The following is a 26,484-nucleotide window of genomic DNA, read 5'->3' on the forward strand; positions in this document are numbered from 1 at the left end:
GGGATTCTAAACAAAATCTTAAGACACATCTTTTTAACAGTGCTTTTTCTTTTCATACGATTGCTGTTTTATCCTGTCTTATCCTGTTGTTTTAATTCTACTTCATTTTATTTTCCTTGTTTTGTCATATGTTAAGCACTTTGTGTTGCATTTCATGCATGAATTGTGCTTTATAAATAAATTCTCGAATTATTATTATTTTTATTTAATACATTCATATTTGAAATGCAGAGACACAAACAAAATTCTAAACTGCTGAAGTCCTGAGAAAGAAAAGCCTTTCAGAGTTCAGAGTTATCACTTGAGTATAAACAGTCCTTCCTTTAAGTAGCAATTTAATAGTAAAAAAGTAAATGGACTTGTAGGTCCTACCTGCGGGCCACGTAGTAGAACACTGGGTTGCCGTTCTTGGAGGTTCCTGCCTGGTAGAAGATGTTGAGGGTTTTTAAGGCTTTGAACTCCTCTTTCTCATGGACCTGGTGCCTACAGAACAAAGCAGAGAACTGACTATCAGTCAAACCTTTTTAAATTTGACAGAGTTTAAGACTTAGTGCTGTTGTATCATGCACCAGGTTGGATTAGAATAAGAGTGTATTAGAGATTTCATTACAAAAAATGGTGTCGGTGCACGTGTCCTGGAAGATTTCAATGTCCTGGGCAAACGGGAGAAATTCCGGTCAAAAATTGTCTGCTGGTTGCAGCAGCCACAATATGTACTCCAATGTAATCCCTCTAGGTCTTTGCACATAGTCAATGTACATCCACTACAAATGTTTTTGTCATTGACCGGCTCAGATTGTTATTATAAGTGTTTTACTAAACTATGGAAAACATCCTGAAAGAAAAAGATCTTTGTTAAGGAATAAGATCCCTTTTGCTTAACCAGATCATTCTATCATGCTGCTCCACCAATAATCACCAACTCTGGTTTGGTCAGAATAAACCTTTAATTTACGGAGTTAAACGTGAAAATATCAGAGGAGGAGCAAGAGGGAGTTTGAGAACCAAAGTGCTTCGCCAGAATATTTTTACATTCAACAATTTTCAACTGAATATTATAACTGGAGAGATTTAAACATATTTTTTAACTTCAACAAAGTTTCCTTGTAAAATAAACAGTAACTAGCAGACAATGCAGAATCGTATATTATATTGTCCATCTTTATATCATTACATTATATTTTAATCCCATGAGGAAATCTGTCCATACCACTTGCCCAAGCTAAACTCACAGAATGTCTCAGACGGTATTATTTTTAAATGTTAACAAATCGCTATATTTTTGGTTTTACATACCCCTTATCTGAGAATATCGACAGAAATTTTCACAATCACATTACAGATTTTCCAAGATATATGGAGGGAACCCGTCTATGTGGATAGCATGGTGATGATTGGAAAAACAGCAGCACACAGCATGCATTAATTTCAACATGAAGTCATAGTGGTTGCTCCTTGGACAAACACAAGGCGAAACAGAAACAGACCTGAACCCAGAAAACCAATTTTTGAAGACATCTTACAGCAACAGCAACAGGAAATGAACACAAATATTCTGTCATCTATGACAACAAATACAACAGTGGAACTGGCAGAGCCAAAGCTACAAAAAACACCCCAAATTGATTTTGTATTACTACTAGCGAGTCATTAAGAATGCAACCCTGAATTTAGTTATTTAGACAACAAAATGATAAATTTAGAATGAGATTATGATGGGATGTTATAGAGCCAGTGTTTGACAAACCAAACACTGGCTCTATAGAGCGCCTTTCACATTTTTAATGAGTTTCACAGCTACCATAGGTTCTATTATTCAGTTGGTTGTAATCTGAAAACTCACTGCAAGATGCTACTAAATCCTGCATATTGGTCCTTTGAGCAACTGATTAGGTAAGTAAATTAGGTTTAAAACAAATTTCCCACAGAGGACTCAAAAAGTGCAATGGACTCGATTCAAAAGAAGCCATCATAGCTAAGAAGGCTGAATCCTACAGCTGATAATCAGTGATATGTGAATCACTTCACCCATAATATATTCTAACTATATAATGTACATGACCACTGCATGTTCTGTGGAAATACAAATACATACTTTTGAAGACAATGAAGTTTATCTGTCTATTAAAATTAAATATTACAGCTACAGAATGACACAACAATATGAGGTTCAGGGGAGACTACTGAAAAAGAATCTACTTGGAGTGACTCACTTGTATTGGGAGATGTGACCCTGAGAAAAAAGTTCATGAAGAGACACTATGTTATGTTACAGCCTGGCAGGAATGCTACCTCGTCATGAACTCCTCAAACTTGGAGCTGGTCAGGTTGAGACTAGACCAGTGAGTGTCAGCCACGGGTTTGTGCTCAGGAGGTCCCAAGTAGGCTAGCAGGGTTGCCATCTTGTCAAAAGGTCGCCTCCCTACAGCCTTGTGGTCCCTGAAAGTAGGATCATAATAAAGAAGTGTTAAAAATAAGTTCAGCATTGAGATTATACAGCAGAGCATAACAGTGTTGTGCTTCGACAAATAATCTATTCTGACCTGTTACTAGAGAGGTACTGGCCGATCCTCTCCTGATTGTTCCACAACAGGCGGTGGAGGGCCAGTACATTGCCATCACTAATAAAGGACAGACTGTGGTTGACAGAGTCGCTGGGTGGAGAGTCAGATGCTATGTCCAAGAAAAATCTGAGAAGTGAGGAGAGCACACAATCAACCTACAGAGAGAAGACAATCTACACCAGGCCCTTCATTGCTTTAATTAAAGATACATTGTGGGGGATTTGTACACCAGTGGTGCTATAGGGCAATGTTGTCATTCAAAGGGTCTTTGTTTTTTGTATGTCATGTAGTAGCATGTCTGACATCAACAAGGTGACAAAAATTTATTTTTTTCCACCTTAGAAACATGGTATGGTCATTCATAAATCTATAAGATATTGAAAAATTAATTCATGGTTTTATTTCAAGCCAACCTGATAACTTTAATGCACTATTTACTGGCCTCCCGCAAAAAAAAAAAAAAAATACTGAGAAACTTCAACATATTCAAACCCCTGCACATTACAACACATTGCTGAAGGCTGCAAGTGTCAAAAGAAATCTAAACACTTATCTTTCTTTAGCCGTTAACCTGCTACGATTTTCCTGCTTTTCGCCTTGCACTTATAGGGCACTGCTGCACTTTATTACTATCATTATCAAATGGGTTTTATTCTCCATCTTATTTAACATGTTTCTATCCCTCCATTTATGTTCATTCTATGAATTTTTTATCTGAAGCACTGCACATGTGATTTCCTTGTTGTAAAGCACTTTGAGCAGAAATTCTTGTATGAAAGGTGCTGTAGAAATAAAGCTTATTATTATATGAGTAAGTTTTGTGAGAGGACTACAATAGCCTAGATAACTTCCATGAAACCGCCAAAAGGAAAATACAGGACAGAAACTACCCACAAAAATGTAGCCTAAAAAGGGGAGCAATATCACTTGTAAAGGTTAATCACACAAGATCATAGCTTGATACAGTAAAAAATCATATGCAACATTCATAACAATGCATCTGCATACATTTATTACAAATTAATAATTAATTAGATTTACTCAACATCACATTAAGTGATTATTTACTAACTAAAAATATATGTTCACAGGATTTGGTTTAACAGTGTCATCGGCCCATTTCTTTGAAGCCTGGACAGCTTCTAGTTTGAACCCTTTCAGAGGCCAGTGGAGGTAATTTGAACCAGTGTAATACTTGTGACCAAATCATTATTTGGATAGTTTTCAAAACCAATAAGTAAGTAATAACAACCTAAGTCATGTGAAGAAAACAGATTGATGGGTATTTCTGTTCTCAGAGACTTAATGAGGGGAGTTAGCATCATGCTGCAAGTGCCTTACCTCCTGGCTGAATCAAAGTTGCTCTTCACAAAGTCATTAAAAGGCCTCATGTGCTCTTCTTTTGTAAACAAGACATGGTTTGCAATGCTCTGTAGAATCTTAAGCAGAAGAAAGGAATATACAACACACATATTAAAAATTGTGACACTATGTAAAACATAAATAAAAACAGAATGCAATCATTTGCAAACCAACTGTGCTTACTGGCAAGAGTTTTGCCGGTAGTAGTAGTTTACTAGAATGTAGTAATATCCTTTACACAATAATATCACCATCATGTGTTTCACAAAGTGGTGACCCTCGCCCCATGCTTGCTTGCAAATGGCTGAGTTTTTTGAGGATTCCCCTTTCATCTCAAATCATGATACCATAAACTGTTACCAATGAACCTGTTTACCTGTAGAATGATTGAAACAGGCATTTTTTGAGCATTCCACAAGTTTTCCAACTTTTGTTGTCCGTGTCTGAACTAGCCTGAAGCATGTTGCTGGCACCAATCAGAATAACCGTGAATAACAAATCATAATGGGATGTTTATTCGAATTTTCTGTGTCTATTTTTGGTAGTGATAGGACTTAGTTCAACTTCATCGTTGCTATGAAGTGGAAGAAGCCCAATACAAACTATACAGAACTCGGCTACTACATTCCCAACATTACGAGTTTTGATGTGTCCAAGTACAGTGTGGAGTGGTGGTTGCTTGCAACCATTCTGACTTGTTTCTGTAGTTTGAGGAAGGTGAGAATGGACTCACGCTCATGCTAAACCTGGTGAATGTTACTCTGTACTCTGATTTAGGAATGAAGCTTCCATCCTGCCTGTGTAATCAGGTCATTTGTTGCCAAATGTCAGTACCACAGTTTGCAGATTTTGCCATCCACTTTCTTCACACCAATTATATACAATATTTAACCACATACCCGGACTATAAGCAGCCATTGCAGCATGAAAAGTACCTGTAGCTGAAACATTGGTCTTTTTATATTGCCGTAATAACTACATTTCATGTTACAACATTTGTGTGGTAGCATTAATGAGGATTAGAGGAGGTGTCTTTGTTCCCTAACTGCAATATTGTTTGGTATATATCATCATCATGAATGCTCACGAACGCATGCTCCAGCAGGTAAGAGTTCCAGGGAAATTTTGTGATCTCATTACTTAACATTGAACCCGATTATAAACTGACACTAGGGCTTAGTTTCAACACAACCAAAGGCCACAGTGGACTTATGACGGTAAGAATCATAATTCTACAGCCTTCCACTCTACTTATCATGTCCTTTTCTGTCAAAGTGGTCAAAATTAACAAGCACATATTATTAGCCACTGCTATGGATAGGGGTGGGCAGCGTACAGGTTTCGTCACTGTCTAACTCTTGAAAATGAATCGCAATACATTAACAAATTAGCATACATTATGAGGCACATGTTGGCCTATACCTCATTTTCATTCCTATTTGTAACCAATAAATCCATCTATTTTCTACTTCGTCTTTCTTTCTTAAGATATGTTCCTATTGCTAATAGAAAAATTTTTGTTATATCATGATATAAGACTGTCACCATAAAAAACAAAAAATACAATGATAACTACTATGGAGTGATCTAGCAGATTTGCTGTACCCTATGTGGCTATTTTGTCAGCTGCATCACTAAATCATCATATTCATTGGCCTGACCTTTGACATGAGTTTGAGACCCCGTTCTATCCTGGGCAGGGGTTTCTTGTCCAAGATGCCAGCCTCATAGGGTGACACAATTGCTGGGTTGACGAAGCGCAGAAACATGGCACTGCCCACCGCACCAATGCTGTTCTGCGGGAACCGCTGACTCACCACCTGTGTGATGGAAGATGGAGGGAGCAGGGGAGAAGGAGAAGGAGGGGAAACAAAGGGGAAATGTGGAACAGAAGACAATTGTGTGAGCGGGGGACCAGGTTGGAGCAAAGGGAAGGACAAAATATTGAAAATGGATTTCAGTACATTAGAGAGCAAATAAAGGAATGATGGGAATAACAAAATATACATGTATCAATATGTGTAGAGCAGAGTACGGTGAGCCATTGCCAAACCAGTTAATGATATCAGATTCAGGAGGAGGAACAGTGGAGGAAGACATATGAAGTGAGTTTTAGACACAATCTCAATTTCTTCTGGGCTGTAACAAGAGTGAGAAAGGTTTTTACTGCATTACAGCCCAAGAAAAAGAGAAGACAGGAACAGCAAGACACCCAACCAACTCCTTTCTTTTGGTGACAAATGAAAACTGGAAGTCGTCACAAAAAAGGAAGGCAGGCCATGGTGACAAATGAGCAATGAGTTGTGATGTGAAACAGTGGATGACCATCCAAAAACACCACAACCCACATATCATATCTTGCTTTAAAGCAAAGCAGGGCTGTGTGTGACTCATTCTAGAGGGTTACAACGTAACATCACAAGTTCCAGAATCGAACAGTCAATGCAGTTGAGAGTTTATTCTGTCCCTCATCAAGCTTTCAGTCCATAAAATTTATGCATGATAACTAAGCAAATCTCTTAGACATGTAATCAGAGCCAAATGATTCAAAGGTTTAATAGTAAGTATTGTAATCCTTTGTTCCCCAAGTACCTACTGAAAGGGGCGTAAATTTGGGCTTATTTTTTGTAGTTTTAGTTATCATTCTTATCACTAAAAATAATACATTTAATTACTCTTACCAAGTTAATTTCTAAGATCTTAAACAACAAGGAATTGCTTAAAAGAAAAAAAAAAAATCTGATGGGTTAAGACACCCAAACAGTCAGATGATGAGGATGATCAGACAGGTTGGAAACAAACCTTCAGACTACTCAAACTTATTTCGATGAAAAATGAAAGTGAACTGTGAAATTATGACCAAAACTCTCTATTATAAACAAAAGTCCTCCCCTAGCTTAAACCTGCTATACCTACAATGAATATGTGTGCACAGTTTTCTGGTACAATGATGATCGTTCCAAACATTTTGAATACAAAACTCACTTTTTGTTTGACCTCAAAATAAAGTGTTTATAGAGCTCAGCATGTTCCCTGAGCCAATCTGTCTGTCATCTCCTCTGCCTGCAATAATTCATGTGTATTTACTCTAACTCTTGTCCCTCCCAGGGTTGTCATTGCTCTAAAACACTGCAGTGGGCCACTCTTGAAACTGAAAAAGGCAAGAAAAGCTGTACTCTTTGGTAACACGTTTACAATAGCTGCATATTACCATTGTGCAGCATGTCTACTGCTAAAAACAAGATCTAATTTAATCAAGGCATCAACACATGCTTGCAAGATATATTTTCTTGCCAGGCAGTTTTTGTATTAGAGCATTTCACTGGTTTGAAGCTTTTTGTCCTTAATTAATTATCTTAATAAGATGTTATAATATATAAATTACATCCTTACTGAGATTTTATTACTGGTTCTGAGTGATTAATTGTTTGCAACTAGGAATTTCCAGAATTAAAAAGTTATTTGACAATGACCACTACAAAACTACTTTGTTGAGGTCAGAGTTGCTTTGTATTGAGACAAATGCACTCAAGGACTACTTGAGTACACTTATATATAGTTTAAGGCGACAAAATTAGCATTTAATGTATTTGGTACATTCTTCAAAAAATATAATTTAAGTATAATATTTTTTCACCTGGGACTGTTGCTTATTTTAAGTAATATTCATTTTATTTTATTATTGCTTTTTGTCCTTGTTTTTGTGAACTGTGCTTTTGCTGTGTGTGTTGTTTTCTTTGTCTTCCCAACTATTAAAATACATTGGCATATTGCTGGTGGGTTTTTCATCATCAACAAGATTTTACATGCAGTCAAAGAGAGCAATGTTTAAGGAAGCATGTAGCAGGCCTGGCTAACGTGAGGCTTGTTTCCAACCTGTCCGATCATTTGAATGCTTGTGTTACTGACCTGTCAGACCTTGTAGCAATGTCACCACATTCCCAGATCACAGCAATCTCAAGGATACAATATTATCATGTGTGAGAACATGCCACTTAACTTTGTGGGTATTTTATAGCCATAATCCAATACTGCCTCCATATCATCAAAAGTATCCTATATGGACCTAACTTTCAGCTGCTGGTTACTGCAGGATTTCTTTTGATGTTTTTTCCTCAGTCTGTGGGTTGTATGGACTACATTCCCAAAAGACACTGTTTTCATAAGTATCAAACAACAATTAAAATAAATTCAATTTTATTTATTTAGCGCCAAATCAGGAGCTGTCTCGGGACACTTTCCATATAACGCAGACTTTAGTTGCTTCTAACATGCCAGTTTCATTTTTGTAATCCTGGTAAAAGATCAAATCAATCTTGCTTTCAGTCTAAGCCTGTTGACATGTTCTACTTTCACAAAGCATCACCTGTAGTTGCTTTTTACCACTTATGCTGTCATTGAGTCATTCATTGTAGTAAGGGAATACTTAAATGATGATAGGGGTGCAGTAGCAACATTTCAACGGTGTAGACTCTGTCCACTGTATGACACCCATGGTGATGCTGCCCACTGTGGCAAGATAAACAGAGAACCTAATTTTCTATGATGGCACAAAATCTGACATATTGCAGTCCCACAATACCAGTCAGTTAGTGCTGTACAGTCAACAATACAGTAATCAGCGCACATATCAGTGAAACACAGTGGTATTGCTTTGGCTAGAAAGAAACAGAACAGGCCAATGAGGTGCACATGCCAAGATGTGGTATTTGATGAGGGGGTAGGCAGACAGAAACCCATTAATGTCCTCCCCCAGTTTAATCATTGGGTGCAATGACCCTGACTGGTACTGGATTTTTGAGGCTGATAATGATGAAAATTGCATAATGACATAGTGATCTATATTTCTTTTTGTAAATAAACATTTTTATAGGGATCACTTGCATGTAAATTAGTTTCTGTAAAATTGTAATTGGGGAGCCTCGACAGCTCACCTACATTACCTAAACCATCTCTGGTTTTGGATTGCTGTTGGACATGGACATTTGGTAAATTTTTCGCTAGCATCACATTAATTAATGATAAATATAAACACTAGTTGCCTTCCTTAATGTTGGCAGACAATATTGGGGTCAGCCATATCAGTCGCGCTCGTAGGCTTTCAGTTTTGTAAAAATGCTGGACCTGTTTGTTATTTTGGCTTCCAATAAGATTTCAATCACTTCAAATTTTTTGAACTGAGCCGCATTGATACTGATAAAACCGCCGATGTTAAAGCAATCATTGATTCTATAGCTTCTACTGAATACACAACCCTCTCTGTTGGAGCTTCAGAACTATGAAGAGGCAATGCTGCAATGTTGTGAAGAAACTTAGTGTGTGACATACTGAAAACACAGATAAATGGTGGGTAAGCAGATTTTGCCACAGAAGTGTTTTGAGACGTTTTTAAGGATGGTATAATGCTTTTTGACATTTTTCAGTTGACTGAGCCACCACTGGAATTCAATGCAAATAATTGTGCATCCAGGCTGACTACAGCTGCTGTTCTCAATGAACAATGACAAACTTTTTAAAGCCATCTTTCAAGTCTCTACATTTCCTTCAATCCAGCTTCAGTGACTTAACTTTATCATTTTGTCTTGGCCTCATTCAACAATGTTTCCACACTGATGACAGTATCCAACATCAACTGCCCTCCATATTTAGATGCAGGAATATTCACAAATGGAGCAGCACTGAAATACAGCAGGCAACCAACATCCTAAAGCACTACTGCCCTTGCAGAGACAACTGGTAAAAGTGAGTCCACCCAAAACATAATTTATCTGATTATCCTATACTTGAATTATGAAAAGCTTTTATATTCCTAATGTCCGATGAGAATATACAATACAATAATATTGTATAATATAATAATAATAATAATAATAATAATAATAATAATAATAATAATAATAATAATAATAATACAATAGATATGAGCTTGATTTATATGTTTCTGGCACAGAATTGAGTCTTGCGACATGTTTAACTTATAGTATCTTACCACAAAGACTGGACTGCTTCCATAACATTCTCTGAACAAATTTATAAGGTGCTGATCAGTTATAAATTCAGAAGTAGCATGAATGCAAACATTCAAACAATGGAAGGACATTCAGGAGACAACAGAAGCAGATTTGCTGTAGGAGTCACTGATGCAAAGATATGTGTAACACTGACATCCACTTTGTTTAACGGTTTGATCAAAATACTGCAGCAAAATACGTCTGTACTGAGTGAGGTGCGAAATTGTCATTCTTTTTGGCACTGAATAGGCAGAGAGGCACTGATGCTACAGGAACGAGGCTGATATCAAGGTGAACAAATGCATGCCACAACTGTTGTTTTATCAATAACCTCTGATACACTTGATTACACATAATTCTGCATTAGTGAACATGATGCTAACCTGGCTTCCTTCAGAGCCTTGGCTGTTTGTGCTCTAACAATGGGTTAGGTTTAAAGATTAAAGGCATAAAATTTTAAAGACTAATAAAGCTCGTCAACACTGCTGCTTTTACTTCTGAGATCTCAACATTAACAACACTGTTAGTTAGGGTAAGTTCTCAGAGATGATATGTTGGCCAGGAATGAGTCAGCCCTGATCTCCTTCTCAGTGGATATAATTTTTCATCCATTTAAAACCTGGTACGCACAAAGCATGCAAGTGTGTGAACAATGCAGCTTGCAATTAGGGTTGGGTTCCAATAGCCAGTTCCATTATAGATCCAGTTCCCATTTCGCATGATTCCCAGACTAGTCAAGTTCCTATTCAATGGTGCAATGAATCTTATTGAAATTTTTATATCTCTGGTTGTTCTTTTTATCTGCAAAAAGTAATCTTCAAGTCATTTAAGTAACATAACCAGGTTTATATTTAGCTAGCACAGACCAGTTTTTATTGACTGAAAACTGATAAATATGTCAGGCAGCAGATTACATCACCTGTGGCCAATTCACATTACTTCAGAAAAGTAATTAAACACAAAACCAAAATGATTCACTGTCATCACAGCCACTTCTCTAATCACATGCTTTAGTGACACACACACACACACACACACACACACACACACACACACACACACACACACACACACACACACACACACATATATATATAAACACTGTAGCTTAACAAACACTCAGCATGTATGGAGGTTATTTTTGAGTGAAAAGAGTGAAGAAGTGAAGAATTGAAAGAGGTAGACATCTGATCGAGAGTCATTGGAGTGGTGAGCGCTAAGAATTGGATTTGGAAATTTGCCCATGATAACTTATTTGAGGGCGAGTAACATGGTTCTGAGGACACTGGATAAAAACATGAGAATATAGAAGAATCACACTATCAAATTCAAAAACATTGCCTTTCATTTATGGTAGGGAAAAGGAGTCCATACAGCTGAGGAATCCAACCCATGATAGAGGGAGGCCAGTTTATCAGAATATTTCATCTAAAGACCATTCAAATCTTTTATTAAGCCATGTAAGATGAGCCAGATACGCAGGTGTGTGTGTGGGGGGGTTGATTTATTAACTTGAGTCATATAAGCTGGAGAAGCACGATTGAGTGTAGATGAAATGTTCTGAGAAAATGTCTCCTGAAGTGTAGAGAGTCCAGAAAGAAAAGAGGATGCCACAGTTTCCAGCGAACTGTTAATTGAAAACACATCACATGGCGCCGATATTAGTACGATGATTTTAAGAGAGGGTTGTACACAAAGTTGAATATGGAGGAAAGAAGAAAACATTTCCAGAGAAACACCAAATTAAAACCAAATGTTTAAAAATGAAGAAATAAAAAAATCAAATGCATAAAATGCAAAAAAGGCTTTTTTTGCTTTAAGGGGAAAAGTGTCTGAGGGAAAGTAGATTCTCCAAACTTACTGCTTTTTTGTTTTCCTTTTTTTCTTTTACTGATGCTTTATTCAGTAGAGAGTGGCAAGTAGCCTACAGAACAGAGATGAGCACAATCATGGTCACAACACTAGCTACACACACGCACACACACAGTCACAAACACACTGGCAGCACAACCCTAACCCCTGAAGGGGTACACAGATTCAATCTGTAAAACACAGAAAAATCAAAACTGCTGTTAGACAACACTGCTCAAGGGACTTAAAGTGCATCAGTGCATGCGCTGGTGTAGCTTGACTTCAGCAGACTGTAATAGTGTGAGTGTGTGTGTTTGCACACACAGTTGCAAAAGGAAATCCAAGATGGAGAATGAGAAATCAAAGATATCAACACATGAGAAACAGAAAATCTGTGATCAAAAAACCCAGACCACTTTTTAAGGGTGTGGGTATGAAGCATTTTGAAATAGTATACGATATAACACATTAACAATTAGGTTTATAAATTCAGCTGTTGAGTGTGAGTAGACATAGCTTCCTTTTCATTGTAGCATGGGCAAGGTAGCAGCAGCAGCAACAGTAGTAGTAGTGTGAAGCTGCTTTTCATTCAGAAGGAAAAGACAGTCAAACTCAGTGTTCAGAGGAAAGGATATGTGTGTATTGAGGCTAGACTATAATACTATTGATACAGGGCACTCAGTTGTTATCTTCCTATGCTGTGATCACATCTAATCCATGGTTAGATTTTGGCATGTACAAGAGGGATATGTGCCTATGAACCTTTTTAACTGAGATACTTATCTGAGACCATCTTGTCATTTTAACTCAACACAGAGTTACCTGGAAAGGTCTATACAGAGATGCCAGGTTTGGTCACTGTCTTCAAAAAAAAAAAGAAAAAAAAAAGCCATTTTGATGGCCAGAGAAACGGCGAGATATGAGGGATACCTGACCTGATCTGGCAACCCTCTGGCAGTAATATGCTGTTTGTGACAGTAATGTACAGCAGCAGACTGGAACAGAAATAAATGACAACTGAAAAGATTTTTTAAAAATCAAACACTGAAAAAAATGCTGTTGCTGGATAAAACTAATATTAGACACATTTCGTGTGTTGATATGTTGTGTTAATAACATCAAGGAATTTTATTGTGAAAATGATCCAGAAAATGACAATTGGAGGACATCATGTCCTTTTGCAATGGATCCGATCAAGATCAAGTCAAAAGTAAAACCAAACAGGTGCTTTGTGTTTCATTTGCGTAGCAAATGCATGTCACTGCTATGCTAGTACTGAACATATGTGCAGAATTTTCTGTGAAAATACTCTTGTGAATGGATCAAGCAGAAGAACTGCATATGAGTTATTAAACTTTCTTGAGGTAGCGTCCTCTGGCCTTGGGGTTAAGTTACTATAGTCACTTGCAACACCCCTAGTTCTCATCCAGGCAGGAGACCTTTGTTTGTGTTGTTTCCATATCCCAAGTCATTTCCTGTCATCTCACTATGATCTAAAATAAAGGCATGAAATGGCCCCCTACAGGCATCTAAGATCCTAATAATGATCAGCTGACATGGCAGGCAGGCAGGCAGGCAGGCAGGCAGGCAGGCAGGCAGGCAGGCAGGCAGGCAGGCAGGCAGGCAGGCAGGCAGGCAGGCAGGCAGGCAGGCAGACAGAGTACAGATTTCCTAATGATATTCTTCTCTACTTATTTGATACAACAGAGTATAGCTTTGGCTGACACCATGGCCAGGATTAGGTGTGATCACAGTTTTGATTATTTTCACCATAATATGTCTGACAGGGTTATCATTATTGTATGGTCTAGGAGAATGTTACCCAATACTCTGAAAAAGCAAGCAATGAAGCATGCTTCACCCTGCTGGAACTTGTTTTTCTTCAACCAGAGCCTCACTTTACTAGCTTTTGCCATTGTCAGTAAGGTCCCATCTCCACCTGGTATTAGCATGTGATCTGTATCTGGACAGCATCTGATCATGGGCCTTTGCATGTACTCTAACAAGGCCCATTACTCTTCAACTACATAACTGCTACTCCTTCGACAATGGACAAAAAAAAAACCCACTAACACCCACTAACATTTGGCTTTTGTCTTCAGTGAGAAAGGGTACAATCTGCATTAATTCCTGGGTAAATGACTCTGCAGTAGTCACATATTTATCTGCTCCAACTCCAACTGCTAGTGACATCCAGGTGGACATGCTAGTTTTCGCAATGCTGCACCGCACATTGAAGTTCCAGACCTTGTCGTGTAGATTGCCAAGAACATTATTTATTAATTTTTACAGTCTACGGGAACAACGTGGATGGGTAATTTCACTCCTCATAATGTGCAAGATGCAAGACAGTCTTGCACTGGCAAGACAGTGAGGTCTCCTGAGTTGAGATTAATGATTCAGTCAGCACTGAAATAAAAGATTAAAAAAAAAGTAACCACTGTATTGCTACTGTACTGCATTGCTGGCCTTCATGCTGCTATTAACTGTTCTGCTTTGTGGCACATTTGTAACAGATACCTGCAGATAATAAAACAGCATAGACACATTAACTTTGTCGTAAAAGTGGTACAAAATTTCCATTAGCACCAAACACAGAACTCACCTTACCCCAAATGTTTATTGCACAAAGCTGAGCAGCATCACTGTTCAGCCTGTATCATGAATGCTGTAATGCCTTGTGTCAGCATTTAGTGCATGAGACCTTTTGCAGCACAACTTTTTACTACTCTTGTTAATGTTTTATTCTTGGTTGGGAATGTTGAGAATGTTTTATGTCTTTGACTAACAAAACAAAATTTCAATATATCATCCTGGACTTCAAGAAATAGTGATGGCCCTTTTATCAATATTTTCTTAAATCTTAATAGACCAAATGATTGATTGATTGAAATGTTACTTGTCAGCTTATAGGATAATGAAAATCATTCTTACCAGCAGCTCTATCTCAGTAAAATTCCAGCTGCCAATGCATACAGTATACTGTATGGTGTTCTTGTACAACTGGAAAGCAGCACTTTTATCAAACTATGGTGTGGTGGTTGAACGATTAAACTGCAGTGTCCCTTAGATTAACTGCTTGGGGGTTGGATGGGCTTTGTGACAGTGGTGGTGGTGGCGGCTGTCCTCTGTCCATGTTTTGTTTTAGATTTAAGCTCTTTAGTTCCAGAATAGAAATAGTACAAGTAGTACAAACATCCAGTGTAGTGTTGCATAATTTTGGAGTTTCTGAAACAAAGCAAAAAGAAACAAATGCATGTATATCTCAGTTGTTACTGATAGTCAGCATTAATTAAAAGCCTTTAAAGCTGCAGTAGGTGACTTGTATATAAGTAATTTTTTGTCATGTTTACTAAAACTGTCACTATGCCCAGACAGCAGTACATGAAACATGTAATCAATGAAAAAAACTGGCTCCATTGGTCCAACCTACTGCTCCTACTTCAATTTGCTAGAAACCACCTTGCCTGACACGAAACAACCAATCAGAACCAGAGGAGCATCTGAGGGAGTGTCTGACATCTGTCAATCACTACTCACACACGCTGCGAACCGCCCCCTTCTTCCGCTCATGCTGCTGGCTGCTGCTTAGTCAAACAGCTCTGTGAGCGGCGTCAGGAGGCTAGTGAAAGCTATGGCGGAGCAAGGAGAAACTGCTCATACCACCGCTGCCAACAACAGCATATATGGCTAACACAACAAATAACCATAAAGCCAATATGATGATTGTTACAGTAACACTCCACAGCACGTACAGTATGTTAGCAACTGTGATGTAGCGGCTGGGCAGAGTTAGTTTGTTTCTGATGCTAAGGCTAATGTTACTGGTTGTCACGGCAGCCACGCAGACATCACAGTGAGGTGGGGCTTGGAGGCAGGGCATGAGTGCAGCGTAGAAGAAGGGGGAGTGATGTGGAACTTGTGTTGGTTCAAATTTTCAGGCTGCCTGCTCTCTTCTCAATTACCTACTGCAGCTTTAAGTACTGTAAGCTGACACTGGATTTACTCTGTGTGTAACTGTGTGAATACTAAACATGAACTGTTGCAATAACCACCATTGCTATAATAACATTGAAACACAGGACTACAGGGAAAGCTAGCTAGGCTAGCCATTTAGCTCAACACTTTGTGAGGCTACTTTCTAAACAGACTAATTGTTGAAATTAGTCTTTACTGGCATTGGAGCAGTACAGTAAACATCAGTGATGTCTGCATGACTAACTAACATAACGATGTCAGTAGAAACACAGAAGAAGAGCAGAAAGGGAAGGAAGCTGTCACAAAACTGTATTTTTTTCAAATAAAGTTAAAAAAAAAAGGTCTATGAACCTGAGGATTTTACAACATAGAAAAAATACTTTGGGTCATTCAGATAGGCCTGGGAGTCTTGCCCTGCCCGGCCTGGCCCGCCCCCGACACAAAAGGGAACGGTAAGGGAAACACTGAAAGGTCATCATGGCAAAAGCTAGGAAAACAAGGTCCTGTTTTAGAATCATGTACAAGTTTAGTGTCTTATGGTGGTAAAGGGGGTTTCTTCCCTGACATACATAAAATCTTGAGGCATAAAAACTGAGCATGTGGAACTTTATGAACAATGAAAATGATCAAGCAGAAAGGTTTTAATGTATTGGTCCAGCAGAATGTATATAGTTGGAAGGTATGTACAGCTGTGCAGTGATGCGTGTGATGCAGAGAGCAGTGATTTGAGCAGAATCTGGAGACTTCCTAGTGAAGAGGAACTTTGAATGTGCAAGTGACACTGCACACACACAGGCAAGGGCAGAGAGGCTGGGTGAGCGGCTAGGGGCCATGGTGAATTGGTGGGGGTACCTGATAAAGACAGTGGCAGACACTGCGGAGCTGTGGAGGGAACTCGCCGGATGAACCAATGATGGCCTGGAAGAACCGCTCTGTGATCTGTAAAAGGTTCCTCTGGTTCTCCTCAAGGTTCTCGCCTTGTTCCAGCCTGATGAGACAAACAACGAGGTCCTGTCAGTGAGGCTTTTAACTCTTATTTTCAAAGGACATCTGGACCAGAATAAAAGCATAAAACTACAAACTTTAAGTAACAAATAGGAATTAAAATCTTTGTATAAAGAGGCCAGTAATTCTGATCACAGTGTTCATGAAATTCTTAAGTGCTGACAGCAGTGACTAAGCACTGTTAGATAATAAGGAGTACAACTATGTCTACCCACAATGCCCTCTCTCAAGCACTAAATCAGTCGATGGCAGGCCTCCAAAGGTGATGTGTCAATTTACTGAAGCTGAGAGGATATTTGCCTACCTCAGGTATATTATAGGAAGTTATTCATGTCAATCTCAGAGGTTAAAGAAGTATACACTGGCATGCAGACATTTGGGTACCCTGAACCAAACTGTGGATAACTAAGAAAGGAAAGGACTTGCAAAAAGATATGCAGTTAAAGATGACACATTTGTTCAGTATTTCAAGCAAGATTACTTTATTTCCAGCAGTTCTAATTTTGAAATGACAAAAAAAAAGGCTCAAAGCAAAAGTTTGGGCACTGTTGTGCGGCTCCCTCTAACTACTGAAAGCCCACTGAGTTGTTGTACCCGAGCATGTAATTGACGCGTGCTTCCAGAATAAAATGCCACAGTCCTTGATGAAGAGTTTACTGGGAGTTTTCTTAGCATTACAAAACAAAAAACACTGTGCGATAAAATAACAAACAAAATCTCATGTAAACACAGTCAAAAACTAATGTGCTCTCCAGGTTCCATAGCTGCACTAACTAACCAAAAACACATGCGCATCACATTACATCCATCCAATAGGAGAGCTGCAGTAATTATCAGTTACAAATGCAGAATGTCCTTTAGGCACATCAGCCAAGCCGTTGCTTTCTTGATTTCGTACCAGCTTGACGTGATGTACAAACTGAGTCATTGTATTCAACCTCTCATCTGCTTGTATCAGAGATACTTGGGCTGATCTTTTGACCTCTGCATCATCTTCTTCTGAGTGAATGGGCTGGTCTGGGTGTGCTGGCCCCTGCTGTGCTCACGTACTTCCACTGTGATGGCTTTGTAGCTTCTTTAATGAGTGAGACTCGGTTAGCTATGAACGTTTTGTATCGTGCAGCATCGTTTTCAATGTACTTAAGTACTGTGACGCTGTCTGTCCAGAAGATGGATTCATCAAGCTGTAGCTGGAGCTCACACTGAAGCATCTCGTCCATTTGTACAGCTATTACAGCCACAGTCAGTTCCATCCTGGGAATGGTAACCAGCTTGAGCGGTGCCACTCTTAACTTCCCAATCAGGAATGTTGGTCAGCAGAAGGTATGATACAGTACCATAATCATTGTTGCTGGCGTCCAAAAAGTGGTGCAGTTGTACTGTTTTGATGGCGCCAAATCCTGCGGGCTTGATGCATCTGCTGACACAAAAAGATGACAACCTTTTTAAGTCTGCCAACCACCTTTTCCATCTTTTTGCCTGTTCTTCAGACACTTCATCATCCCATTCTCTTTCCTCTTTGCAGGGTTCCCTCAGGAGAAGTTTGGCAGGTAGGATAAAAGGTGCCAGGAACCCAAGAGGGTCGTAAGATGAACTTACAACAGAAAAAAATCCTCTTCTCTAGTACATGGCCTTTGTTGTACTTCAATCTTGAACTGAAACGTGTCGGAATTTGTGCACCATTGGATGCATAGCGTCCTCTCTGTTGTAGCTGATCATTATCAAGATCGAGATCTTTAATCCCTGAAGCCCTGTCCTCTTCTGGGACTGACATGAGCAGTGATCTGGAGTTGCTCGTCCACTTGCTCAGGTGAAATCTTCCACTGAGGCATAGCGCCCTCAAGTCCTTAGCGAGAGCAACAGCTTGCTCGTCTGACGACACTGAACTCAGACAGTCATCTACTGTACATAAAAATTGTTTAAAATTGTCTCAGCTGCTTCAGGTGCAGCCTACTCCCTTCCATCTTCGGCTGTCCTTCTTAGTGCATATGAGGCACAACTTGGAGAGGAAGATGCTCCGAACAGGTGCAAACACATTCTGTAGTCTGCTGGCTCCGAGCTCTGGTCGCCATCCGGCCACCATAAGAACCGCAGCAAACCAGAATCCTCTTCGGGCACCTTTACTTGGTAAAACATGGAGTCGATGCCTGCCATCATGCCTACTTTATCCTTCCTGAACCTTGTCAGAACTCCAACAAGACTGTTCGTGAGATTAGGCTCTTGAAGGAGTTGACTGTTCAGTGATACTCCCTGATATGAGGCAGTGCAATGGAAAACAACTCTTAACTTCCTTTTCTTAGGATGGTATACTCCATGATGAGGAATAAACCATACTTTCCCATCACTGTGGTCTAGTTCCTCTTCCGGTACCCTAGGGGCATACCCCTTGTTTAACAGCTCTCTCATGAGCCTGTCATACTCCTCATGAAAGTCAGCGTCCCTGTGAACCTTCCTCTTGAGGCTTATAAGACACTGCTCGGCTAAAGATCTGTTGTCAGACATTTTCATGTCTTTGTCTTTCAATGGTAGTCCGATGCAGTAGTGACCATCAACTACCCATGTTGATTTTTTTTTTTTTTCGTATCCTCTCTCTGGGAAGTCTGCATTGTACAACTGAGTCAACAGATTTTCCACACAGGACACGGAAATGTGATTTACAGAGTGACTCATGATGTCTTGGTTAACCATAGTAGAGCCTCTGAGTGGGCATTCACCTCTACTGTTTATTATATGGCTTTATAGACATCAGTGCCTACAAGCAAGCCAACTCTTGCTTCAATGTTCAAGATACGAATTTCTTGCAGGTAAGGCTACTGGTCTACATCTCTCTGCAGAGGTGGTTGTCCTTTTTCACTGGTATACTTGGTTGAGTGAACAACCTGTGGAAGATCAATGTAGTTCTCCTCTTCCAAGCCACACACTTCCAAATCTGACAGCACATGAGTGCTCACCCTTTTCTCAGATCCTATGGTAGTGACTAGGACCTCTGCTTTTCTTCCATGCAGATTAAGCTGCTGCATAACCTCATTAGTTCAGAAGGTTGCCCTGCTTCCTTGGTCTAAAAATGCATAGACCTGCATTATTTGGTTACTTCTACTGGACTTATCTTCACTGGAACTATGGGGAGAATAGTTTCCCCATTTCCTGCCCCAGTATCTCTACTGCTTTCATTCTCTGCCTCTACGAAGGCACAAGTCACCTTGCTAGTGATTGTGTTCTTATTTTCATCCTTTTCTAGCAAGACTGGAGCATCCTTTGTGACATGCAAGATACTTGGGTGTTTTCCTGAACACTCCCTGCATTGCATCCTCTTGCGACAATCCTTACTCAGATGACCTGGTGTGAGATAGCCAAAGTCCTTTACTTATTAGAAGCCTGATTCTGTCCCTGGGAGTCTGTTCCTTTATCTTTTCACAGACCTCTAAAGCGTGGCTCTTTTTACAAGGACCTTGAAAGGCGTCAGCTGGTTTGTCTGGACCCTGCTGCTTCTGTTGTGGTTGTTGAGCACCAGTTTGTCCCTCCGCCGGAGAGACAGCTGTAGCAAAGCTACTCTTGGGGCTACTTCTCATATTGTTTATCTGTTGTTTCCCCTTTCTTTCTACATTAATATCCAGGATATCTCCAAACAGCGGGTCATTAATAACTTTTGCTTGCCAGTTAATAAAATCCAACACATCAGAAAACCTGGCTCTTCTTCCCTGGCTTGCTTGGATCTCATATTCTTGATTTCTCAGCGCTCTTTTAGCTTGAAGGGTGGTTTTGAGATGACAGCCTTCATATTGCTAGGATTGTCCATCTCGTCCATGAACTCCACATCATTCATGGTGTTTCGACATCCTATCAGGAATAAAGCATATGTATGTAAAGCTTTCCTGTCTTCTGTCTTTATCTGTGGCCATTCAAGAGCTTTATTCATGAAAGCAGTGGCTATTCTCAGCTCGTCCTCATAGTGCTGTTGGAAGAGCCTCCTAGCTTCTTTGTAACCTTCATCTGGCCTCATGTGTTCACAGCTACGAACTAGGTCGTGAGGTTCTCCACTTGTGAACTGCTGCAGGTATAGCAACCTGTCCTGTTGATTTGCAGTCTTAGTCTAAATAGTTTGTTCAAATGCTCTTATAAATGAATAGTAGCTGAGCAGGTCTCCATAGAATATTGGAACATCTCTCCTTGGAAGTTGTGACACATGCTGCTGCCTCAATAGCATCTCTGTTATCTCATTTTGACGCTGCATTATTGTACAAATGCCATCAGAAGGGACTGCTTGCTGTGCCGCTGAACTGGGTGCTCCATGAGTTGAGGTGCTGAGTGGAACTTTAGCAGTCCGAGCTGGTTGCTGTGTGCCCACAGGTGCATGAGTTGAAGCACTGATGTTAACATTAGCAGGCTGAGTTACTTGCTACGTGCCCACAGGTGCTAAAAAACTCACTACTGTCCCATCATCTTCCTGCTCTATGCTTGCGCTCTGACTCATAATATTTAGATATTCCATCTTGACCATCTTCATAACCTGCATAAACTTTTATCATTTTGCATCTGCTGCAGCAATCTTGGCATTTAGCTCAAACTGTTCCGTGAGTGCCTTTAAACACGCCTCTTCCATCTCTATATCTTGTTTTTGCTTTAAGAAGGCAGCACATGCTAACAGTTCTTCACGCTCTGCCTCATGCTTTAGGCCAGCAGAGCTTGTGTTGGACACTCGTGATGAGCGACTAACCACTGAGCTGGTTCTCCCTTTGGATGTGTTGACCTGCAAAATGCTGTCACTTGGCTGTACATCATCATCACTCACAGTGTCATTGTTTTCTTCTATCCAATCCTCCTTTCTTGGAAGAAGTTCAATTTGCACACATTTGGGGTTAAACCAGTTTTCTTGATCCTCTCTTTTATCCTCTTCCTTGAGAAGAGGTAACAGTTCTCTCTAAATTGTCCATAAAACTTGCCACAGATAAACAATTCTTCCTCTTTAATTACTACATGAGTAAGCTGAGATAACTTGCCTTTTCTCTCGTTCTTAAGACTGTTCAGTTTTTCCTCCGCGGTCTCTGCCGTGGGTTTCAGCGCCCTCTTGTGGCTCTTCCACTATATTTCCGCAGAAACCTTCAAGAGCTTTAAGTGCATTCTTAGGAGTGACCACTGCAGCTTGATTATGTGAGATTTCAGGCTCACCTGGGCGCAGCTCCTATTAGCGTGACTGGAAATTGAATCTCGTTTTATCCTTGGTAAGTGAGGATTTTCTTTTATTATCCCGTTCTCCTCCTGTCGAGGTGCCGGTCCGTATGCGTCATTCTTGCAACGAGCATAGTTTTTGACTAATGTTAGTGCGGCTCCCTCTAACTACTGAAAGCCCACTGAGTTCTTGTACCTGAGCATGTAGTTGGGTCTTCCAGAATAAAACGCCACAGTCCTTGATCTTCCTTCTGAAGAGTTTACTGGGAGTTTTCTTAGCATTACAAAAAAAATCCACTGTGCAATACAATAACAAAAAAATCTTGTGTAAACACGTTTAAAAACTACTGTGCTCTCCAGGTTCCATAGCCGCACTAAATAACCAAAAAGACATGCGCATCACGTTCCACGTCTCATCCAATAGGAGAGCTGCAGTAATTATCAGTTACAAATAAACATTTATAATAAAACAATAGGACTATTGTAATGTCTCCAAATTCTTATCAGGTCAAATAACACAAATCTTAATTATTTATCAAGTTGTCTGTAGTACACAAATGGCTCTAACAGGCACCCTGTATGGTCAGTACTTAAATACCATGCACGGTCAGTACTTAGAAACACAAAGGGGCGGCTTTCCACTTATCAGAAGGTTGGTGGTTTGATCCCTGGCCTCAGCAATCTATGTACTAAGTGCCAAAGTATCCCAAATTGCTCCCAATGCTGTGCCATTGATATGTGAATGGTTAACTCTCGTAATGAGCAGGTGACCTAGCTTCCACTGCATGAACGTGTGTGTGAGTAGGTGAATGCAGACTTGTCTTGTAAATGCGCTTTGAGTGGTCACCAGACTACAAAAGCACTATACAAATACAAGACTTGTTTCCAAAATGCATCATGCTTCTTTAGATGTTCCTTTGCAAATTTCTGATGCTGAATTTTGAGGTGAGGACGCAGGAAAGGTATTCTTCTGATGACTCTTCCATTCCTCTTTGTGCAGGTGTCAGTGCACAGTAGAACAATGTACCACCACTACAGAGTCAACTTAATCTTCATGAAGACCTTTTGCAGTCAAACGGGAGCTTTGATTAGCCTTTTAAGCAATCCGATGATTAGTTAATGTACGCCTGCAATGTTTTGCTTTATATTTAAGCCCTTTATTTTAAAAATGGAAATAGTAAAATACACAGCATAATGGTGCATAATTCTCATGTTTCTGAGGGAAAAAAAAGTACAAAGAAACAAATGCATGCACATTTGTGAGTTGTTACTGATAGCCAGCATTAACTAAAAAAATAAACATAACATTAACCATTCACACACACTCACATACTGAGGGCACTGTATCCAGGGCAATTTAGGGTTCAGTATCTAGCCCAAGGATACTTCAGCATGTAGACCAGGGATTGAACCACTATTCCTCCGACAATTCTCTGTGTGACTGTGTGAATATTAAACATCAACTGAGGCAGTTAGCAGGACATTTTGCAAGGCTAATTTCAAAATAGGCTAATTGCTGAGGAGTCTTTACTGATATATGTGACAGAATTTACAATGTTGTTGGGACCTCACTACATTGGTGAACAAAGAAAAGAGGCTTGTATGTAAAAACGAAAGCCTGCACACTGAAATGGCACCAAAACCCCATCAGGCCTTGTGAATCTCACCTGAGTGTAAGATTTTGTTTGAATACGAATCCTGGTTCCCCATTGGACCCACCCAAACACTGATGTCGCAAAGGATATAAGAATCGACGTGCCCCACTCCACATCGCCTTTACACTGCAACATCAAGTTGCTACAGGAAGTATCCCGTTCCTAATCAAACGTTTCTACATTAACTAGCCTTGGAAAGCCTGTTACTGTTTTGCAAGTAAGACTGTTTTGTGTTCACTGAACACGTTTGTATTCTGAGAAAGATCACCTTGCAGTCTACGGTCTCACCTTTCCTGCAGAAGGAAGATACAGATTATATATTTTCTTTTACGCCCCACAGTATTTAAATAAAGTCATCTTTTGCTGTCTCCTCTAACTTTAAGAAACTCTACCAGATCCACCAGTAGAACAAAAACGTTAATCACTCCACAAAGCGATCTCAAGTAAGAGGTTATTCTCTGGTCAGAGACAGCTTACTAATAATGTGTTACTTCTAGCTTTATTGTTGTGTAAGCTTTACTATATTCTTGTGAAGTAGAGGCTGACATTTTTTTCAGGAATCTTCTGGGTCATGGGATTGCTGTGGGATTTCTGCAGGATGGGATTCAGTTTCACTATTTCTATTTCTACTACATCACCCCAACAGCCAACTGGACTGGACAAACAACACAGATGCCCTATACAGGAGGGGCCAAAGTGGCCTGCTAAGAAGACTGAGGTTAAAATTTTTTCATGACTCTGCGCTGGCATCTGCAGTTTTCTATGCAGTAGTCTGCTGGGGTTGTGGAAGCTCAAAGAGGGACAGGAAATGACTAAACAAATTGGTCAGAAGACCTGGGCCCTCATGTACAAAGACATGGATTTCCTATTGAGACATGGCGTACGCTCAAATCCAGAAAACGTCGTATGCACAAAATTATCCAGATGTATGAATCTGTGCACACGCACGAATCCAAGCACATTTCCTTTGTACATCCCAATCAACGTGGAATGTTGGGAGTACCCAACCCCTCCCTGTCCACGCCCCTATTTAAATACGCAAATCATATTTAAATGAGCCCTGCACCTGGGATTCCCCTCTCTGCACGATTAGAAAATCAAAAAAGAATTTCACCGAAAGAGAATTGGAGGCGCTACTCGCTGAAGTGGAGGTGCGCAAAAATGTGCTCTTTGGCACGCTGTTCTGTCAATGGACTGTCAATGGTCTTGGTCAATTGGTCATCAGCCAGCTCTTAAGTGGGTAGCCACGGTCGCCTGGGGTCAATTGAAAGCGGACAAAGATTTACAGTTTCCATTCGTTAATTTTATACACTACTTACATGGATCACACACTATTGTTGCAGAAGTGCACCGGGGGAAAGGTGAGGCTGATTAAGACATTTCACACTTTACGTACGGGGTTATTAACATGAGTACTTTGCACACTGAGACAATCACGTGCTTGTTAGAAAGATCTTAAGCTGTAGTTTAACCAGCAAGAAACAGCAAGTCACTAACTTTAACCACTGACTAGTAATGATGCTGTGAAGATGGGATAGAATTTGGGGGCGCACATGCTGAATGCACATCATGGGGATTAATATTAGGACAATTACGCGAATAAATTTACTCACCAAGAGGCCACCCATTGCACACAGAGGCAACTTGTAGTCTGTTCCCAACCATGCTGTTACTCAGAATGTATGAATCGTGTGTTGAACCAGGGCACCTCGCTACGATGTTGGTTAATTGCATTTGCACATCACATATGATCTGTACATTGATCGAATGAAAATGTTTCCTGTTGACAAAAATTCATCGTGTGATGGCGCTTTTAGAACAATGGGTGTGCAGTCGATAGCTCCGATTACATTTGGAAAACCAGCTCTCGCTGCAAATTGCACTTTAATGTTGACTTGTTCAGCTGCATTGTATGGGAATTTGATATACCTGGCTGACGTAAGGGATAATGCCCGACGAGGTTTCCATTATCAGAAATGAATTGCTTCCCCCAAGTCCATTCATTTCTCATAATGGACACCTCGAAGGGCATTATCCCGCTTATACCATGATCACAAAAAAATAAATGTTAAATCAATTATTAATACGTTAATGTTGTTTATTAATACATTAATGTTGTTTTTTACCGTTAAAATCGTAAGTTTTTCACAAGAAGCGGCTGAGTGGACTATTTAATATCTCTTGTGACGCATTGCCAAGGTAACTGGCTCTGGCCACAGAACCTGCAGCTCGGTCGGCCACAGCTGTTATATTAGGTCTAATCAGTGGAGGGAAATGTGATGATTGCTTAATGTTATGTTATGTGATACAAAGTATCATTTCAGAGGGCAAGTGCACCTCTTTTGTGTGTCCAGAGGATGATGCGAAATTTTGTTTCAAAGAATCAAAGTCCACAGATAGTTTCCTAAATCATTTTTATTGCAAGAAATATTATCCACAATTCACTCTGATCATTAAATGTGTATCAAGTCTATCCTAAATCTGTTGCCACGGTTACCAACTAGCTTTTGAGCCAGCACAATAATTTAGAACAATCAGGCTGTTTGACCATTGCAGCCATTGTTTTTAACGGTATTTTTTGCACCACTTTGCGCATGCTTTTATATCCACTCATGTAATTGCAGACACGTGGGTGTGTTAATTGCTCATCAGTGTTAATTGTTCATGTGTCTCTGATGTGCACATCCCAGCATCACCTCTAATGTCACCAAAGGATCAACAACTGTGGAAACGAGCTCCTCACTCCAGCCATGAAGTTGGAGTGAGGAGCACGTTTCCACAGCTTCCACATTTCCATGGTCATTTCACTGTTGATACATCTGAACTTTGCTGTGAAAAATAGCGTACGCCACATTTTTGTGCGCACGCACCCTTTGTACATGAGGCCCCTGG

At 39.9% G+C, this 26,484-nt stretch overlaps 1 protein-coding gene across 7 annotated transcripts in view; it reads right to left on the minus strand.

Annotated features, from left to right (window-relative positions):
* Positions 1-26,484, minus strand: part of nf1a (neurofibromin 1a) — a 170,923-nt gene that overhangs the window by 63,111 nt on the left and 81,328 nt on the right. For 4 of the 7 annotated variants that reach the window (XM_070970162.1, XM_070970161.1, XM_070970160.1 and 1 more), the window contains exons 29-35: positions 16,619-16,754; positions 11,799-11,861; positions 5,588-5,746; positions 3,906-4,003; positions 2,544-2,690; positions 2,293-2,439; positions 373-483 (exon numbers count right to left, since the gene is read on the minus strand). In XM_070970162.1, coding sequence (XP_070826263.1) covers positions 373-483; positions 2,293-2,439; positions 2,544-2,690; positions 3,906-4,003; positions 5,588-5,746; positions 11,799-11,861; positions 16,619-16,754 — 861 coding nt within the window. Of the gene's footprint in view, positions 1-372; positions 484-2,292; positions 2,440-2,543; positions 2,691-3,905; positions 4,004-5,587; positions 5,747-11,300; positions 11,565-11,798; positions 11,862-16,618; positions 16,755-26,484 lie in introns of those variants that run through there. The other 3 variants (XM_070970164.1, XM_070970163.1, XM_070970166.1) reach the window with 2 other exon arrangements.

The sequence above is a fragment of the Chaetodon trifascialis genome, chromosome 9 (genome assembly GCF_039877785.1).
Source record: "Chaetodon trifascialis isolate fChaTrf1 chromosome 9, fChaTrf1.hap1, whole genome shotgun sequence".
Classification (NCBI taxonomy): Eukaryota; Metazoa; Chordata; class Actinopteri; order Chaetodontiformes; family Chaetodontidae; genus Chaetodon; species Chaetodon trifascialis.